General features: G+C 34.1%; 1 protein-coding gene across 15 annotated transcripts in view; it reads left to right on the plus strand.

The window, feature by feature from the left end:
* The window catches only part of LOC6585830 (protein pangolin, isoforms A/H/I/S), a 53,512-nt gene that overhangs the window by 33,550 nt on the left and 5,243 nt on the right, over positions 1 to 14,719 (plus strand). The window contains exons 1-5 of one of the 15 annotated variants that reach the window (XM_015160785.3): positions 803 to 3,486; positions 4,434 to 4,626; positions 5,101 to 5,266; positions 9,245 to 9,314; positions 13,778 to 14,245. In XM_015160785.3, the coding sequence (XP_015016271.1) occupies positions 1,100 to 3,486; positions 4,434 to 4,626; positions 5,101 to 5,266; positions 9,245 to 9,314; positions 13,778 to 14,138 (3,177 nt within the window). In that variant the 5' untranslated portion in view covers positions 803 to 1,099 and the 3' untranslated portion in view covers positions 14,139 to 14,245. Of the gene's footprint in view, positions 1 to 263; positions 3,487 to 4,433; positions 4,627 to 5,100; positions 5,267 to 5,456; positions 5,511 to 7,112; positions 7,273 to 9,244; positions 9,315 to 13,777; positions 14,251 to 14,719 lie in introns of those variants that run through there. The other 14 variants (XM_015160782.3, XM_044007132.1, XM_015160790.3 and 11 more) reach the window with 14 other exon arrangements.

Below are 14,719 nucleotides of genomic sequence, written 5' to 3' on the forward strand. Positions count from 1 at the left end.
TTATTGTAATGGTATCAAAATAGTAAAATTTGAGAACCGATTAGAAAATTTCAATTGTAATTTAAACTATTTCTTTTTTATGAACATACACAGATATATGCATATATATACATATATATATATATATATATATATATATATATATATATATATATATATATATATATATATATATGTATATTTATATTTATTTATATATACTTATATATATATATGTATATATATAAATTATATGCAAGTTGGTCTAGTCAAAAATCCGCAACAGGCAGGCAATAGGGTTGTAGATAGTTTCGTTTAGTGCGCTTGTCCGCTTGCTCAGCTTGCTTCACTAGCGGCTGGGTGTTAAACACTGTGCAATACTCTGTATACGAGCAGCTAGATGCTCATTCTGGGCAGCGTCATTTAAATGATGGAATTGTGTTTGATTACCCAGACACCCATACACCCAGTTATGTTGCAGAATGAATATGCTCGTTTTTCGTTTGTTACTAATGCATCAAAAGCTATAAATGTTTGTATGCTCAGGAGAGAGCTTTTCGAGAGCAAAACATCCACGTGAGAGTAACATATTATTGCTATGAATACTTGTCCTTTAGTTTCTCTCCCTGAAAGAGTTAGAGGAGTAAATTTTGAGTCTGGTGTAGGTCAAGAACAAAAAATAAAATCATAAAAATACAATCATTGTTCGAATTTCCATAAATGCTCACACATGTATGGAAAAGTGAGCAGTTATCCGCTTTTGTAGAGAAATAAGTACCAGAATAAGATACGAAAATAATAATTAAAAACTTAATGATGATAGATGTCGAGAGAATAGGGGAGCTATCATTTAAAATATATGCGCAACGCATTTTCTGAGTGCCATTAGAATCCAAGTTAAATTTTAAATAAGGCCATATATAAACAGAAATCGAGCTCGAATTTGAACGAAGCCCAAAAAATAAGAATTCAATAAAACAAGTATGCGAATCTAAATGCCGGAGTTGTTAATATCGGCCGTGCGAATAACGAGAGTGGACGAGGGCTGAAAATGAGTGAAAGTAATAAATAGTGAGAAACTCGAAGACGCACTGTTTGAGTCTTTGTTACCTTGTATACGATGAAGGATTCCAGAGGCGGATTATCTCCGACTAAAGAGATAACTAGCAACACGTATAGGCAAGCAGTGCAATTTAATGGCAACGCAGTGCCCGATGAAAATAAGGAGCCAAAGGAGTTTTCCATGCCGATTGGCAATATGATAAACGATTCGATCTCACAATCATCTTCAACAACATCGTCATCGTCATCATCATCTTCAACATCAACGTCAACAACGTCAACTCAGCCGCATGGCGAGCTATTGCCGAAAGCCAACTCTGAATCAGTGGAGCATATTTTCAATGCACCAACGTCAAGTAATGCTGTCCCTGTATTGCCAACGACAGCAACAAACAATTTGATGTCTGAAATTTTGTTGAGACAACAGCAACATGATATGCTTCAGCATTGGTCCAAAATGGAGGAGCGAGATCAGTTAGAGGGCAGTTGCAATAATCGTGATTTAATATTGGCTCATTGCATATACAATAGAAATAAATCGACACAAAGGCAGCAGCAGCAACAACAACAACAACAACAACAACAACAACAACAACAACAACAACAATTGCTAGCAACACAATTACTATATGCACAATTTTTGCAACAGCCTCATTTGTCCTTGGATGTTCATCAGGAGCTCCAGCGAGAGCGTAGGCTAAAAATTTTTGAATATTCGGGTTTAACGAAATCGGAGCCAAAAGCTATCCCATTAGCAACGCCATTGCCATTGCCATTGTCAACGGCAATATCGCATGACAACAATAACAATAATCGAAATGGAGTCGTTGAGCAACGGGGCAGCAAATGTAAGTCAGGCAAGCGAAGGTCATCACGAAACAGCGCAAGCGATTCAACGGTTTATTTTTTTCGAGAACAGAAGAATGTGTTGTTCGATGTCAAGAAGGGACTAGAGCAGCTGACATTACTTTGCAGTCAATTTCAGCTAAGTCTCATGCCACCATCATCGACGGCACAGACCGCTATTGATGAGGACAACAACAACACAGCAACCAGCGCGTCTGCCGTGTCACTTGAGCTAACCGTGCAGCGCGAGTTAGAGAGCAATCGAATGAAGATCGATGGCATGCTGAGTCAAGTGCGTAAGCTCTATCATCAGTGGAGCAGTGCCGAGCTCTACTATCTACGCAGTCTGCAGCGCTTGGGCCTGCACCCGGATAGCAAAACGATAAACAGCAGCCAGTCGCCAACGCACAATGTGATGGCTTTGGCTGCGATTGCGTTATCAGCTGAGTGTGATACAGCGTCAAATAGCAAAGCCGATGTAGAGAGCATCCACAAGCAGGAGAACTGCAACAGTAAGCCTGAGACAATTTCGTCGGAGAATCGGCGTACGCTACAAGATATTGAAAATATTATTATACAGCAAGCAGCCGCATCCGCAGCAACTGCAGCAGCTGGCACAACCCAACAAACAAAGCTATCCGATTCCAGATACGAGAGTGCCGAAAGCAGCAACAGCGACGACGATGACGAACTCGATGAAGATTGTTCATCCTCACCTGCTTGTATCTGGCACTCGAAGCACAACGCGAACCCGGCTGAGGCAAATATTGTTGATGCAGCCGAAATACTGTTAGAGTATACCTCGCTGTCAACAGTGCAGGCCAAAATGAATGCCCGAATTGATGCTGCGCCTGCGTCTACTCCTGCAACTTCAACTGCTTCTCTTTCGAATACCTCCGTCTTAAATCTAACGCCCATTAGCCAGCGCGGCTCGCTCATTCGAGAGTCAATGTCAAGCTGCGGCAGCGATCCAGCCTATTTGGCCGACATACAATTCCCACCCACACCAGCCACGCCGCCGACCAGCAGTAATAGCAGCTGTTCAACAGTCACTGGAGGACCACTTCCACTCAAGTGCTCGAGTGCCACTCTGGCACCGGCTACTACTAGTAGCAGTAGCAATAGTGCCAAATACCATCATCGGCGCAAGTCACGCTATGCACGCCGCATTGCAACTCCTACCAGTCAGTTGGACTATCAGTCAAGCAAAGAGTTGAATGGTAACGCGTATCAAGTCAGTTCCCCATCAATGGCTTCATCTGTTGCATCATCCGCCACATCTTTACCTCCGGGGTCATCGGCGGCAGCAATAGCAGCAGCAGCCCTTCAGGATAGGCATTCGCCAGCAGCAGCTGTTGCAGCTGTTACAGCTATGCAGGAAAGAGCCCTAAGCGATATGTTTAAGGCACAGTTTGACGCTCTTACTTCGGCTGCTGGAGCTGGAGCTGGATCTCGGAATGGAGGTATAATTGGAGCGGGGACTGGTCCAGTTGGAGCTTCATCGGAAGGTGTGCTAAATGAAAACTGTGATGGGTTATCCACTATGCCTATGTCTGATGCGCCCTACGATTTAAGCATTGGAAACAGGCTAAACAAAATGTAAATTTCTTTCATAAATATTTTGAAAATGTTGTATACTCATTCACGAAAGTGAAATGAGTATATTGGTTTTGTGCAATGTCCGTCTTGTCTGTCCGTATTAACGCAGTTTTCGGCGTTATTAAAGCTAAAGACTGGAAATTTGGAACACATACTCGTGTATATCTCGATACATAAAGTGTTAATTTTTTCCCGATCCGTCCACTAAGGGAAGATAAAAAAATAATGAAAAAATTATAGGTCTATAGTGATTTTTCAAAATCTGCTAGAAAATTATAGAGACCTGAAATATGATATATCTACTCGGGCTGACCACCCAAGAACAAAAAGTTATGTCGGATATATGTCCACCCACAGGGGGTGTTTTTTTACGGTTTTATGAAAATTCATTGAAATCACAAAAGTTGTTAACAAGTTAAATGGCCAATATCCATCATCATTCATGAAGTGAAGTGTCCGCACTTTAATGAAAGCTTTTAAGTAGGAGTCAGTATTAGTTAGTTTAAAAAGGCAGAGATTTTGGCATACGGGTACACCAACACCTCTTACATCTCTGTGTCAAATACTGAGAAATAGGTATTCATCGCTGTCCAAGCGTAAAATAAATGCGATATCATTTCCTTGGTCGAGCAGTCTTGCCTCACTCTTACCTGAATTAGTTCACAGGTTGGCTTAGTTGTAATGAAAAAAAGAAGAGCACATACATACGTTTTATTTAGGTATAGTAATCGGTTCGACTATAGTATAAGAGTTACTGAACTAGTCGCTTTAAAATGATATGGCTCTAAAACTATTATTATGCTTATATATTATGTTTTCTTATGTGGTTCCGGTTATCATGAATGAGAAAATATACATATTTAATATTGTTTTCTCTACAAATCCGAACCTAATTTCTATTATTTATCTAATTGATTAAAAATAATAGTTTCGTTTTTTATTTTCAGAAACTTGGATACGAAAGGATCCTCAAATTCGCAAGCTAACGACTGTAAAGATAGTTCAAATGATAAAAAAAAACCACATATCAAGAAACCATTAAATGCATTTATGCTATATATGAAGGAAATGCGAGCCAAAGTAGTCGCCGAATGTACACTCAAAGAGTCAGCGGCGATAAATCAAATATTGGGTCGGCGGGTAAGCTATCTATCTCTCGCTCTCTCTTTTTTTTTTTTTTTTTTTTTTTTATTTATAATGATAATAAATTCAAAGTTTGATAGATAAATGCAGCGTTATGGGGGTTTACTCTAAATTCTAAATAATAATAATAATAAACAATACTCAAAATATCATCATTTGTATACATAACAATACACGAATGTATTATTCGACTTCTGAGAGTATTGTAAAGACGTTTATAATTAGATTTATAGATACTTGGGATACTGCGAAATCCTTACGGATATTTTATCGTTGAATGATAAGTACACTCACTGACTAAATCACTGACTGACTGTATTATGTTTAGAATTGACTATGTATTTCGATATATATATTTACTTAACTGACTGTCCATAGATAATATCACAGATTAAATACATTGAATAATACATATCAAGAGAAGTAGAACATGAAATTAAATTTTAACATTAATGGAATACATTTTTGTAGTGGCACGAACTTTCCCGCGAAGAACAAAGCAAATATTATGAAAAAGCGCGACAAGAGCGCCAATTACATATGGAATTGTATCCAGGTTGGAGCGCTAGAGATAACTACGGTTACGTTTCAAAAAAGAAAAAGCGTAAAAAAGACAGATCGACTTCGGATTCGGGAGGTATTGCACAAAATTGTCAAATTTCTAACACTAAATATATTTTCTTTCTTTCTACTCTAACCGCATTCAAATTCTCCTTCTTTTTGTGTTTGCAAAATTTCATTAAACCACACATACACATACATACACATGCATACGTACACAAACACAAACAAATATAATATAAAAAAAAAATAATAATAATAATAAGCACACATTTAATATCAGCTACTAACCGTACTTCTAAACCCAAAACTAGAACTAACAAAAAATAATAATAATAATAATCACACGTACCTCAACTTTATTTATGTAATTTGTGTAAATACGTAGAATAAATACTAATTGTAAAGCGCATAAAAAAAAAAACTATAAGAAAGCAATTAAATGATCTGAAAATAAAATCTTTGAATAGTACAGCAGAAGTTTTAGTTAGAGTCGTAGAGTAGAGCTATATAAATAGATATGTTTATGTTTCAAGCAGAATGGTAAACCTTATTTATAAACCAAAAGTACTGGAAAATCAAATAAAAAGTAAATATATATTTGACCCGAGCTTCGGTAGAGCGTAGCTATGCTTGTCCAAATCTTTTTTTTTTTTTGTTCTTTGTTTATATATATATATATATGAATATTGTCCACCTTTGGATTGCATTATTGCTTAAGATGACATTTAAGGCAGAAATGATATATATATATATATACATGATATATGATATGATATGATACATACACATATGTATAAAAAGAATCATCAAAAGATTAGAAAAAGTCCAGATACTGTCAAACTTTTTAAAGTCTTAGCATATTTGAGTACACATCGATAATAAAGGATAATGGAGAATGAATACTGTCTAAAGGATCATGAATAATGGTTAATGGACAATGGATAACGGATAATGGATTGTTATGTGTATATGGTTCATAAATGAAATATTTTGTATACAATATTTTGTATGTATTCGAAAAACTGTTGAACAGATAGCGGGAAATACAAGGGATAGGAAATGAGTAAGAAAAAGAGCGAGGTAAAATGTTTTATACCCGCAGTCGGCTGTACACATATCCGGGTCTGCAGGATTATGAATCTACCTTTGTGATTCAATTGGCAAAATAATACACTTGACACAAACACTACATACCTATCTGTGAATTATCGAATTATTCAATTGGCAAGCTGAATCGAAAAAATCTAAATAACTGAACAAGACGTTGATGAAGAAGAACAAATTTCATTTTATTTAATGCTTTCATTTCCAAGGATTCCTGATGAAAAAAAAAAAAAAAAAAAAAAAAAATATATATATATATATATATATATATATATATATATATATATGTCTTTACGTGTGTGAACTCAAATTGGCGAGAATTGCATGCACCCGAAACCGTCTACAAGATCGATCCGTCATAAGCTTTTGAAAGATTTGCGCCGTATGTACAGATAAATATATATATTTGATTCATTGGCGGGTGCAAAAAATGATAAATATTAAGAATAACTATAGCATATAAACAATAAATTAGAATCAACAATTGATTAATGTATATCTTTGCATATATTATCTCTCTTTATTTTTCATCATTATTCATTTGCGCATATCGCAATAAAATTTTAAACAAACAATAATTTCCAAACAATATCAAATCTGATTGTCCACTTGTGTGCATGCATACAATATAAAAATGAACAAATTTGGAATATTTAAAAAACTTTGTATATATATATATATATATGTATATATATATATAATATATATAATTTTTTTTATATGCACACGATTGCACACAACAACAATTAATACACCCCACTATATATATATATGTATATATATATATATATATACCACGCCCCCACCTCATTCAGTGGCATGCCTTGGGGCGTGAGGAGCAGGCGAAATATTACGAGCTAGCTAGAAGGGAACGTCAACTGCATATGCAAATGTATCCCGATTGGAGCTCGCGAACGAATGCATCGCGAGGCAAGAAAAGGAAACGGAAACAAGATGCTAACAGCGATGCAGGAGGTTAGATACAACAATTTTTATCTTAAAACAAATGTACTTTTTCATATATGCCAAAAATAAAAAAAAAAAAAAAAAAAGAAAGTGAAACTCAAAGAAATAAACAAAAATACAAATAGACTTATCGTAATCGCTCAGAACATATATATATATATATATATATATATATATATATATATATATAGATATATAGATATATATATATATATATATATATATATATAGATATATAGATATATATATATATATATCTGTTGCAATTGGATCTTGGCTGCAGAGCACATTGGTAATTGAAAACAAAAAAGGATTTGTAAATCAATGTAGGAATTTGTAAATACGATTTGGACTTGGCAACTATACTTTGTGATAATTCAGCTTAACAACGACACACACTTATCATTCATATCATCTAATCCAATATGTATATGTATATGTAGATTAAAATGTATGTATGCATGTATGTACGTCTGCTTACCCATAGATATTAATTTTCTTTGTAAACGTTTGACATTTATCAATTTTATAGATATCATTCATATAGCCAAATTTTACTTCACAGATTATGTTCTGATACTCAAAAATAGCTTGCATACATATGTACATGAGAAATTATTTAAGAAATAAATTCTCATACTACTACCCACACTGTAGCCCAAGCGCAGTCGCTACTTACTGCGCAGTTAGCAGTAAGTAGCGACTGCTACTGCAGTTACCTTTATATTCGTGGTCGCTAAATAGCTGACCATATAAAAGTATAAGCTTAAAATTGTATCTTCAACCTATTATAAACCGGGAGTCTAGATACAACTTTTCTCCCGTCCCTAAAATTTCGAACCAGAATCGACGCATAAGTTTGCAAATATATTTACATATTCCATAGAATATTTAACACAAAAGCAAAAATTTGTTAAAATCGGAGCATGTTATTTTTCCTTAAATTTGGACCCGGCTCTTCATATATATATATGAAAAATATAAAGATATATAAATATAGAAAAAAGAAACGTGTTTCATTTGAATGACTAATTTAATAATCTATAGTCGATTTCAAAAGAGTTATAATTAAAAATGTATGTACAATTTATTTATTTATTTATATTTATACTCATATACCTTTATATTTTTTTTCGTATTACTTTTAACTAGCTTTGTGAACAATAATTGTTTATTGCCTCCTTTTATATATAACTAATAAAAAATTAAAAGGTTATTAATATAAAGTAAATTCAAGGCATGGCATAAGTATTTTGACAAATTTTTTGAGTAAGAGTTTTGAGCAGTTGGCCGCCGAACCACTTTTGTATTTATTTTACAAGAGCTAAGACCGAAACAAGCCGCACCTTAAAATAACTCAAGCTTAAAGGGGTGCACAAGCAAAAGGAGTTCTGGTGAAGCGTTTTCTGGCCGGAGAGAAGCTAATATGAATGCTACCCATGTATTGTTTTTTGTAATAAATCACAAAGTCAGATTCTTAAAGAGGTATGAGGCGTCATGTATTATACGACATATGCCTTGATGTCTTTATTTATTGTTTAGTTCAAGTATTATATTCTTATATATTGAAAATTTGGAAGTTTCTATGAATTGTGTGTGAAATGAAAAATAATCAGGAATTCTTCATAAAGCCATTTAAAAGTTAATTTACATTTATTATCGTATAATATTCTTCATTAAGAGAATAGCTTTTTGTTGTAATAGAAATTGATTGCGTAGAATTAAAATCATTAGTGATTCTTTTAGTTTCGAAACTCTAAATTAAATAAATAGCGATGAAGCTTATGCTTAAACATTTTTTTGATTCTTTGCTTATTTCGTATTAATCATAGTGCTGATGTCTCCCTTTAATTGAATGCTTTAACTACCTTAAATTTGCTCTCCAACTAAAAAACTTGACTTCACGCACAACTGAATTGAACTCACCTTAATATGAATGTCTTAAATTCTGCTAAAACAAACTTAATATATTCTTTCCTAGGCAACAATATGAAAAAGTGTCGAGCACGCTTTGGACTGGATCAGCAGAATCAGTGGTGCAAGCCCTGCAGGTACGTTGAAAACAGATGATCTTGTAAATTGACAGCTTGCTAAATCCACATTACATTATGGCGTTTATCAATCAGGGATTCGCCAACTCTCTTTATAAGATTGCAATTAGTCGTCCATGAAAACGGGAACGAATCAATCAGTGCTGCCAAATTAGCCTTATTGTTTTTTTCTCTCTCTCTCTCTCATTTCTTTTTGTAAGGATCCTATTCGAATTCAGAATATCAATATTTGTTATTTGAATTGATTAGAAAGCGATTGTTCTAGGACAATATTAAATTCGAAAATTGGGATCTGTATTTGCATGCTATATTTTTAGAATGTTTCATATATTAGTTTCGCGTAGATTACGTATGTATAATTCAGTGTGGATCTAAAATTTTAAGAGTTATGTATACATTCGTACATAGGTATATGCATATTTGAGATGTGGCTTCGTATAGCTGGTTCTCAATAAATCAATTAATCAAAAGGCATTTGATGATCATCTGGAATTTGATTTCCTCAAGTAATCTCTAGCTCTTATATATATATATATAAGGGCAATTCCCTAGTGACGTATATGTCTCGTACGTATGTTAAGCAAACAAGTAAAAAGACACAATCGAGAGTGCTCGACTGGGAGATACCCTCCATGCTGATATTCTACTCATTCTGCACTCCTTTTATGCACACATGCGTACACACGCATCCACACGCACGTATATCACGCGCTCTGCTGACTGCGCAGTTAGCAGCGACTGCGTTGAATAATTTCTTTTGTAAACATACTTAATGAAACTTTCAAAGCGTAATCATATAGTTAAATAGTGTGTACATTCCAAAGCACAAGCCTCCAGTACTTGAAATGCGTTTTTTACAAATTGGTGGCGAAGGGGGCGTGGTATCCAAAATCTGTAAATTACAAAATCTTTGTATACATTAACTTTATATACAACGCAAATTTGAAGCCTGGAGGTCTAAAAGTGTTCAAATTAGTCTGAAAAAACAAAGTCGACCTTTCGATTATTCTCGATAAAAAAGTTATCGGGCGAGGTATCGAAAAAGTAAGATAAACTTGTACTGCCTATGGTATACACGAGTATGCATGCCAAATTTCAGCTCTCTAGCTCTTATATCTTCTGAGATCGACGCACTCATACTGACGGACACACCGACGGACAGGGCTATATCGACTCAGCTCGTCGCCCTGATCAAGAATATATATACTTTATGGGGTCTGCGATGATTCCTTCTGCCTGTTACATACTTTTCACAAAACCAATATAATCTGATTTCCCATTTTCCATGGGTTCAGGGTATAAAAATATGTTAGCAGAACATGCCTTTCTGGAGAATTGCCCATATGCATATATGCCATGCGAAAAATATAATTAATAGCGTTGCCTTTGGGGGAATAAAATTAGACATATTAAGTGAAATGTGAAGAGAGAGAAGAGAAGAGAACAAGAGATAGACAGGGAAAGAAAAAAAGAAGAAAGATAAAGAAAATGAGAGAGAAAATGGACATCCTTTTCTCTCTCATTTTCGGGAAGAATAAGAAGCGAGCGAAAAAGTAATATAAAATATATAATATATATGCATATATAAAAAAAGAGTAGAATCCTTGACAAGTAAAAAATGTACATATCATATGCTTGTACGTAAGGAGCTTAACGGCTAAACAAAAAAATTTGTCACAAATTGAAAATACCCACATCCACTATTCATATTAGTACTATAAGCTATCTCACGGTATTCAACATTCACATACGAGCATAAACACCTAAACACACATACATATTATTGTATGGGATTGCGATTCTCGTTAGTACGTTATACTAATATCGACCTTAAAGTAAAATAAAGATGATCGAAATTATATGAAATGTATTTGCATGCAAATTATTGCTCTACTTTGACCTGCCTGCACCTGGCTCAGATGCTAAAGATATTTTTATTTATCCATTTAGAAATTGACCAACTAGAAATAGGCAGATCCTTCAGTCCATCAGCACTTACCTGAGACAGTTTGCGGAATCAGAAAATCGTTAAAAACGAAAAACGAAGGAGAGAGGCAGAAGGAGATATTCTAAGAGATATACAAATAGACATGCTAAGAATTATTATATTACAGATATGTATATACTGTGATACTGTGATATACTTACTTAGTTTGCAGAGTAATTTGATATGTTGTTTCCCTTAATTTGATTAGGAGAAGGGGGTGTGGCAGCGATGCAATGTTCGTATTTCTGTATGTATTGTATATATGTGCTGTTTATATGATTTTGTTTTGCTATATTTTTATACAATTCTGGATACCGACTTTAAATTTCAAATTTAAGTTCAAAGCTTTACTTTTCACTAAATATACAGATGAAAAAACCAATATACAATACGTATTTGTTTCAAATGTTTTGAAATCCGTTGATAACACAGGATATGTTAAAAAAAAAACGTCAGTTGGCCACTTGCCAAGCAGCTCCTATTTCACATTTACGTGTGCGTATATTTAAACAAAGTATATATTTATTTCGGTAACACCGCCAGTACAAGTCTACAACGAAAAAGGATAAAAAAGAAAGATACAAGAAAACTCTTCAGTCTACGCACCGAGTTCCATGTACACACATTCGTTTAGAAAGCGCTTGCATGCTGGAATTGGTTGTATGTGCATACACGTCCACCTGCGTGTGCTGATTGGCCAATCAATTTGCATATTAATTCGGCAGTTTCTGTAATTTAAACATACTTTCAGCACGGAATTTACATATTCTATCCATTTGTTTTATTTTTTGACAAAATCAACTCATTCTCGACTAGCTATATTTTTTGTATCTGACCTTCAAATAATAATTTGATGAAATTTGGGGCGGTATCCAAAATATAAAAATATGTACAAGAAATACACATTGTATAATATATATAAGCAAGATGAAAGAGGTACATTATCATAATTGATTTCTGAGGTTTTTGGATAACATTAACCATTTTGTCAACCAAACTACGGCTATGTAAAGGGCTAAAAAAAAAATCAAGTCAAGCAGATAGTTCGACTATTATCATTTTCCATTTTCAAAAGAGTATTATTATGAAAAGTAAATTTGTTTAAGGTGAGAAATCGATTTCCTTAGCATGTCCGTCCGATCGATTTCCAAGGACGTCACATTTTAGATACTAGCACTGCTATCTACTCTTTTACTTTATATTAATATAAATATACATATTACAAACGACTTATCAGAAATTATTATTATTAGTACAATTAATTACCTTGCCTTTTTTTTTTTAATTTGAAGCTTATGCAAGTTCGAAAATTCATTTTTGTTTGTTTATTATTTTTTTACATTATTTTTACTTGCAATACATAAAACAACAAAGAACGAGAACAATGAGAAAATACAATACAATTATAATAGCGCATCCTTTAAGTTTGAATACTTTCAAAGGCTATGGTCCTAGAGGTTTCTTCTTTTAGACTATTCTATTGGTTTTGTTATTTTTAATCGAAATACAATTTTTAAATGGATGTCTTTAAAGGCTATTAAAACTGATTGTTACAAATTTGGTTTCATAGCGCATTCCAATTCAATTGAAAATGTGTATCTCTCAATTGATTTTGGATGTCATAAAATTTATTATTGAGAGGGAAATAACTACAGAAAGATATATATCTTTGGAAGAAATCAAAGATGAACCCTTATTCCCTGAGAATTACGAATGCTGCTGAAAAACTTCATTCAAATAATAAAATAAACAATCAATAATATGATTTACTTGTATGGTTAGTTTGTATGCGTAATAAAAGTAAATGTTGTGAAACATTAACTCATTTTTGCTGGCTACTATATATAGTGGTCGGCATAAGTTCAATTCGTATACGTCACGCACACTCGAAATTTGATGAATTTGATATCATGTGCCGAAAGCATTCCAAGCAGAGTTCTCATTTTATGTTGAAAAAATATTATAGTTTGTTTAGAAAAATGTAAATCAAATAGTTTTTTTCTTCATTATTTCTTTTGATTGAAATCAGTTTGAACTATTCTGAATTCTACTCAAAATTTCGCTTTAAGCATAGCAGCCTGATCGCTTGGGCGACGCGCCTCTGTTGACAAAGGGCGTTAGTTATTCAGCAATTGGGTCTATTGTTTCTGATAAACTATTTTAAATCAGAAAAGCCTACAAAAGAAGTTCTTGGGCTCAATAAAGAAAATCTCCCCTGTTTTGCAGGTCTATCCCCAGTGGTCGAGTGGAATGTAATAGCTTTAATTTTTGAATTTTCGTTTGTGGCATTACTAAACAATTTTCAAACGCACACAAACACACATACACAAATCACACAACTATATATGTATATATATCTAAAGATAGAGATTTTGGAATTTTGAATCGTGTTTAAAAAAATATTTTACGAAATACAATTATCGTTCTTTTCCAATATTCAAATTGCTTGGATCACTTATATACATATATAAATCAGTCCCAACGTCGGGTTGGGGATCAACAGCAGCGTGGGCGTCGGCCTTGTCAGTAGTGGGCCAGGCGTGAATAGCATAAGTGTCGGCATGCTGACGCCGGCCATGGTAGGTGCGACAACAGTTATGCTGCCCAACTCGTCATCGAGTTCATCATCCTCGTCGACGTCGTCCTCCCACACACACCTGCAAATGATGTCTAATAGCAATGGAAATAATGGAACCGTGACATCTATAAATGGGTCAGCCGGTGGTTCAGGTGGTCAAGGTGGTGGTGCTGGTGCTGGTGCTGGTGGTGCGAATGGCACTTCCTCAAGTACTCAACAGCTTTCACCTCAGGCACCGCCAACCTATGTTAATTTGTAAATAAACTAACCCACGCAACACATCCACCGGAACAACATCGAACAAATAAATGTCCACGACAGTCCGAGTAAAACAGAGGCAGGTTTACGACTACGACTCTGCTAAAATGCCAGTAAATAAACAGTATATATCTTTGTACATATATAAATTAACAGAATGCAAATTGGCGTTAACTAATTTTACAAATTAAATATATATTTGAATTATGTATAACTATATATAGAATATATATATGTTTCCATTTTGTTTTGCTAGAGCTGTTTGTTGCTATTGTTGTTGTTGTCGTTGTTGCTGCTGTTGTTATTGTTGTTGTTGATGATGATGATGATGTTGTTGGTGTTGCAATGCTGTAATACTTTTTTCATTATCATTGTTGTTATTTGTTGTGAATATACTCCGATTTTTTTTTTTTTTTTTTTTTTTGAATGTCAGTTAATTCGATTGCAATGTTTTTTTGCTCGTTTTTTTCTTTTGGTTGCTTTTTTTCGTATTTTTTGTATTGTCGTTGCTTTCCTAATAGGAAAGTGGAATTTTCGTGCTATACTTTTTTTGTATTTACACAAGATTTACCATTATATTTT

The sequence above is a fragment of the Drosophila mojavensis genome, unplaced genomic scaffold (genome assembly GCF_018153725.1).
Source record: "Drosophila mojavensis isolate 15081-1352.22 unplaced genomic scaffold, ASM1815372v1 contig_151, whole genome shotgun sequence".
NCBI lineage: Eukaryota > Metazoa > Arthropoda > Insecta > Diptera > Drosophilidae > Drosophila > Drosophila mojavensis.